The following is a 5939-nucleotide window of genomic DNA, read 5'->3' on the forward strand; positions in this document are numbered from 1 at the left end:
CAGTGGGGACGGGTCTGAGGAGGAAGCGTGTCTGGCTTGCAGAGGTGTCTTTGCGCCTGGATGGAACCCTCCTCTGCTCTGCGTCCCTCAGCGCTGGGGGGTGAAGGAGGCCTCCTGCTTTTCCCATCGCCTGGCAATGCCATCTACTTGCTCACGAAGTTAGAGGACTTCCCGGCACGTGCTGAAATCCTCCGAAGGCCTGCGGCCCAGGTGGAGTGGCCGTGCACGCTGGTTCCAGGTTGCAGGAGCTGACTTTCCTCTGGGTGGCTGGTGGGTCTTACTCTGTCACTTCCGGACTCTGATTTTGTCATTTTTATGAAAAGCTTCTACGTTGCCCAAAGGCATTTCCCTTACGTTTCGACCATACCCCGTTCCACTCCACACCCATCCCACCCCCTCCCTCATGCCCAGGACCTCCAGAGAGGCCCCCCCGACTGTCGTCCAGCGCAGGGAGCCCAACTTATCTGCGGAAACCAAAGCCTTCCCGAGACGTCTTTGGGCCCTTCTTGCCTTCTCTTGGGGGCTTGGGTGAAGGCATCTCCACCATGCCCCCATAGGGGCAGCTGTCCGACCCCGGGTGGTGGCCAGTACACTCCACAGCGGGCATGTAACCACTGTCCCACATGCCAGTCCCACACAGCTTACACAGATCGTGCAGGCTGCAGGGGATCCGGGGCAAGAGGCGAAACTGGTACAGCAGACTCCTCGCCTGCAGAGAGAAAGGACAAGCGGTAAGGAGGGGCGGGGGGCAGCCTGGCACCAGGGACCTCATGGGAGTGGCCGAGGAACAGCAGCTGCAGTGGCCGACCCCGTGGGGCTCACCTTGTATCAGGCTGAGGGCCAAGGGCTCTGCTGTCACGTTCCATTAGATACCAGCACAGCCAGACCACGAGGTGTTGGGCAGTGCTGTCACGTGGCTGAAGACAAGGCCCCCAAATGGCCTTCATCTGAAGGGTGGAACCCCGTGGGGCTCACCTTGTATCAGGCTGAGGGCCAAGGGCTCTGCTGTCACGTTCCATTAGATACCAGCACAGCCAGACCACGAGGTCTTGGGCAGTGCTGTCACGTGGCTGAAGACAAGGCCCCCAAATGGCCTTCATCTGAAGGGTGGACAGGCCAAAAGCAGCACGGGGGCTCCACCTAACCCGGCCAGGTCTGCCCTGTCCCCTTCTGCATGACCCTTCTTGGACTCAGCCCCCTGCCCCACGTGCCACCTTTCTGCCTCTGCAGGGTCTGTTCAGGTGTTCCGTGCTGGGCGGTACCACTGACCCCGGGACCCCTCCTCACTGCTCCTGAGGGACCACCAGAGAGCTCTAAGCAGCAGCATCTCCAGCGGGAGTCTGGGAAGCAGGGCAGGAGGCAAAAACTCAAGGTCCCTCGTTGTCCCGGCCAACCCTGGATGAGAAGATGCCCCTCCCGTGTCCAGCCTCCTTCTCAGTTTTCCTAGCTCTGGGCTGTTAAGTGGTGTGCCCCAAGGTGGACAAGCTGTCTGCCAGCCCTGGGAATGCGTTCCCTCCTCGGGCCAGTGAGGAAGGCTCCTGCATCAGGGGCCTGACTGTGGACGGCATCCCTGAAGAGCCCCAGCCACGCGGGTGGGGGCAGGTCCACGTGGGGGGAGGGGACCACATGCGGGGTGGGGCTCTGTAGGGGGGGCAGGGCCTGCGCGCACAGGGCGGCACTCACCTTCCTGAGAACGAGTTCCCCGTTCATGTGCATGGCCAGGTTTCCGAAGTGCAGGAGCATCTGGTCGGTGGCCAGCTGCTGCTCGATGACATCGTCCCCATAGATGACCACAATGGCCACGCAGATGAAAAGGTGGAAGTAGTCTGTCTGGGGGTCGGAGGAGAGTGGAGTTCAGATGGGGCCCTGTGGGAGCCCCAGGCCCTGTCTCGAGGGTGAGGCTGAGTGTGGAGGTAGGGTGAGGGGTCTGGGCTGGGAGCCCATGCTTGCCGGTCGTGTGGCCCTGGACAAGCCACGCAGCCTCTTTCGTCCTCAAGTTCCCCACGTGCAAGTGGGACCAGTGTCGGCATCTAATCCCCAAGCTGTTGTGGCATCCGAGGGGATGATGCTCACACTGGGCACCCATGGCTGCGGGTCTCTTCTGGGCAGCTGTTTGGGTGGTCTCCATGATGGGGGCAGAGAACATTCTTCCTCTGAGAACTTCATTTCAAAGCCTCACTCGTGAAGGTCTTGAGAGATGGCATGTGCAGAAGACGCTCCAGTGGGCTGTGTGGAAGAACCTTCTGGCAGCCACCCACCAGTCAGTCTGTCCTCCTGCCTCCAGGACCAACGTCCCCAACTCATGCCCCAGACTCTACAGTGTGTTGCAAAGAAAGCAGGGAAAATGCTCTCCAGACATCTCAAAGCACGCCGCCTTTGATGCACGCCTGCTCCCGGAGGCAGAGGAAGGACCAGAGCACCAGGAAGGCCGTGTTTAGTCTTCTGCATTGACCACCCAAGCTCAGCAGAACCGCAATCCCAAACCATACCAGGCAGAGTGCACAACATGGGCAGAGGCTGCGGGTGGCACACTCCCCACGCCCCAGCCTGCTCTGGGACAGACCACCCTCCGGCTGCCAGCCACTTCCTTGGAACTAGTCCAGAATGGTCTCGTCTAGGCTCGGAATGATCCTTCTGCAGTGATTTGAACTCTGGTGGGGTGAGAGACAGTGAAGGGGTTCCAGGAAGGTGGTGTCCAGCCATTGCCTGCAGAGGAACGTGGAGGCAGGGCGTGGGGGGAGCATCCTACACAGGCCGGACAGCAGCACAGGGCTCACTGCAGCCTGCAGCTCCCGGGATGGAGCACAGGGCCGTCCAGCCCCTGCGGCAAACTAGTGGTGCCTGGGTGAGATGGAGCCTTATCTCACTCAGGGGCGACTAACAAGTTAAAGGCATGACCTGGCAGTGACCCGGCCCACCACAGAGCTCGCTCCTGGCTCATCAGCCCCACTCCACCATCCTACCACCTCCCCACCACCCCGTACTGCTTGATCGACCAAGGGACGGGACCAAACGTGGCTAAATTTAGCCCACAGTCCAAAAATAATGTGGACTTGCTTTGTGGGCTTCAAACAAAACGGCATCCGACAGAGATGTGCAAGCAGGCCTCCCTCCTGTAACTCTTACTGGATTTCATTAAACTTGAGACACTGACAGAGCACAGCAAGGAACGTCACCGTGAGAAATGGCCCCGCCAGTTGGGCGATGCTCGGGGCTCACTGGTATCATTAGCTTAAATGTAACGGAACAAGGGTGGTGAATTTGCTTTTGGAAAAACTTGCAACGCAGAAGATGTAGCGTTTTGGACCATCCGTGCCATGCTTCCCTTTATTGGTACAGATATTTCACCCTTGTCCATGTCAAGCATGCTAATGCAGGCAGGACACGCAGCCCAGACCCAGCAGGCCAGGACCAGTAAATGTTTTGGACCATCCGTGCCATGCTTCCCTTTATTGGTACAGATATTTCACCCTTGTCCACGTCAAGCATGCTAATGCAGGCAGGACACGCAGCCCAGACCCAGCAGGCCAGGACCAGTAAATGCAAAGGCGGCTCGTGGACCAGCCTCGCTCATTCATTTCTTCTGGCTCACTCTCATCAGCTGGAATCCCCTGTGACAGTGGTAAGGGTGGGAAATGCCAGCGCAAACCTCCCTGGGCCGGCGGGCGCTCATCTCTCTCCACCAAGCTTGTCTCATGGAAGCTCCGCAGTGGAGAATGGAGCATGGAGCCCGCTCTCGTGGAAAGGTCCTCCCCTCCTGGATGCGTTGATACTATTTTTTTTAGAGGCTGATGGATTCAAAGAGACTTGCCTATCCTTTAACACCGCCAGCTTGTCCCTAGCTCGGGCATTGAGGCCATGGGACAGAGTCGGGGCATTTGCCGAGGGGACATGGATGAAGGTCAAGGACAAGTGGGAGTTGGCAGCACTGATCTGGGGCTCTCCGAGGGGCTGTGGGGCAGCAGGATCTCCAGTCCTCTCCCTGAGCAGAAGGGTGGCGGGGCGAGCTGGACCTCCATGGCAGAACAGTCCCGAGCTGCCATGGCCTCTCTCGGCCCCACTGATGTCTCTCACACTGATTGGTTGTGACAGGAGGGAGCTCAGCCCCAGAACGTGGTAATGAGCACAGTCAGTGGGCAATTTGCATGGATTTCAGTTACTTGGGAGGTGAGTTGCAAGGTCTGAATCCAGCCACATGGGACCAGAAAGTCATTGCTGCGTGAGAGGCTGACGTGTGGTATGTGGGTGGTTGGATGGGGGGGCAGGGAGGAGGGGGACCCCTGAGGAGGAGCATGGTGATGCCTGCACCCTGCCATCCTCGAAGGCTGGCCACAGGAAGGGGGCCATCGCTCAGGGGCTGTGGTCCCAGCCGTGCTGCGCCGGCTCACCTGGTAGTGGGCCCAGCAGGCCTCCCAGATCCGCAGCGCCTCGGCCTCGGGGAACTCCCGCTTGAAACACAGCAGGAGCCAGCGGTGGCAGAAGAGCATCTGCAGACCGTCCTCGCCCAGCGAGACCAGGTGCTGGTAGAAACGCAGGTGCGTCAGCCGCAGCAGCTCCCGCAGGTACAGCTGGAAGCAGGGTGGGACACGTCAGCTCCGGGCCCGTGCAGGCCTGTCCACCTGGCCCAGACAGCCGACTCCCACCGGGCCCTTTCTGCAGCCGCCCCAACCTTGAAAAGCACACACAGGGGGTCCCCGCCCAGTACGCATATCTGCCGCCAGCTTATTTCATCCTGCCGCTGCAGTTTGGCTCACACCTCTCTTTGCCAGGTTGTCCCCGACCTAAGACTGTTCAGGAGGCCATGGCAAGGCAGAGGAGTGGCTCTACAGCCGGGAAGACGACCGGTCCCAGCCGCCAAGCAGGGGCTGTTTCTAACTCCCACCACTCCTGGCAAGGGGAGCAGGTCATCCATGGGACCCCCACTCAACCCCCCTCCGCTCCGGTCACTGAGATCCATCACGTTCCAGAGCTGATTTCGAGCTGGCAGGGGATGTGTCTGAGCCCCAGGACGCTCGATTCCTGAGCGTAAGTTCACCTCCCTGTGACATGGGACAATATCAAGGCTATTTCTGGCAGCGCCTGGGCTCAGGCTGCTGACTTCACCAGTGCCACTGGAACATCAGTCTCCGGCAGCTCATGAGTCACCTGGCCATGTGCTGCTGCAAGCAGTCAGGGGTGAGAGGCGTCAGGCCTTGTAACTGCTTCCCAGGTGCCGTGGAAACCTGACGTCACACAGACGCAGGATGACACAGAGTGAGCAGGCCTGCTGGGGTCAGCGTGAACAGGTGGGGCTAAATCACAGTTGGGGACATCCGGGGGCTTGGGGCCACACCCCCACCTACGCAGTGGCCCACTGTTCCTACTTGGGACAGCAGTTGGAGCCGCACAGCTGGTTGCAGGATTCCGAGGATCCTTCCACCTGGTCAGTTTCTCCACCCTGCTGCCCACATCAAGGTCAAGTTCACACATGCAGCTGACACCCCTCACGGATGCCTCACCGCCAGCCCCAGCCAGGATAGCCCTCACCTTCCTGCCCACACCTCCCTGCTCCCGGTCCCTCACCCTCAGTCCTCTCCTGTGTTCGGCTTAGTTCCACTCCTTGGCCCTGGAGTAAGAGGGCCCCATTTGGCTCTACCCTCACTGCTCATGACACGTCTGGTCCAGCAAGACCGGGCCACTCAGGGTCACTACCCGGAATGCCCTGCTCAGCTGAACCTCAGGGCCAGACCCCACGGGCCATCCAGGGACCCGGGATGCCTGCCGTCCTTGTCTACCCGGCACTTTCTGCAGCACTCCCCAGGTGCCCGGCATCCTCTGCCACATGGTCAGCTTCCAGTCCCAGCTTTCTCATGGATGGGAGGGTGGGATCATGTCCCAGTGCCTGGCAACAGCACCTGGCAGGTGTTTGGTACACACAGATGACAAGGAGCGAGAATGTG

The 5939-nt window shown here is 60.0% G+C and overlaps 1 protein-coding gene across 2 annotated transcripts in view; it reads right to left on the reverse strand.

Moving 5' to 3' along the window:
- Positions 1-43: 43 nt before the first annotated feature.
- Positions 44-5939, reverse strand: part of TBC1D16 (TBC1 domain family, member 16) — a 70214-nt gene continuing 64318 nt past the window's right edge. For both annotated transcript variants that reach the window (XM_008578572.1, XM_008578571.1), the window contains exons 10-11: positions 1684-1830; positions 44-709 (exon numbers count right to left, since the gene is read on the reverse strand). In XM_008578572.1, coding sequence (XP_008576794.1) covers positions 461-709; positions 1684-1830 — 396 coding nt within the window. In that variant the 3' untranslated portion in view covers positions 44-460. The remainder of the gene's footprint in view (positions 710-1683; positions 1831-5939) is intronic.

Source organism: Galeopterus variegatus, unplaced genomic scaffold (assembly GCF_000696425.1).
Source record: "Galeopterus variegatus unplaced genomic scaffold, G_variegatus-3.0.2 Scaffold1721, whole genome shotgun sequence".
NCBI lineage: Eukaryota > Metazoa > Chordata > Mammalia > Dermoptera > Cynocephalidae > Galeopterus > Galeopterus variegatus.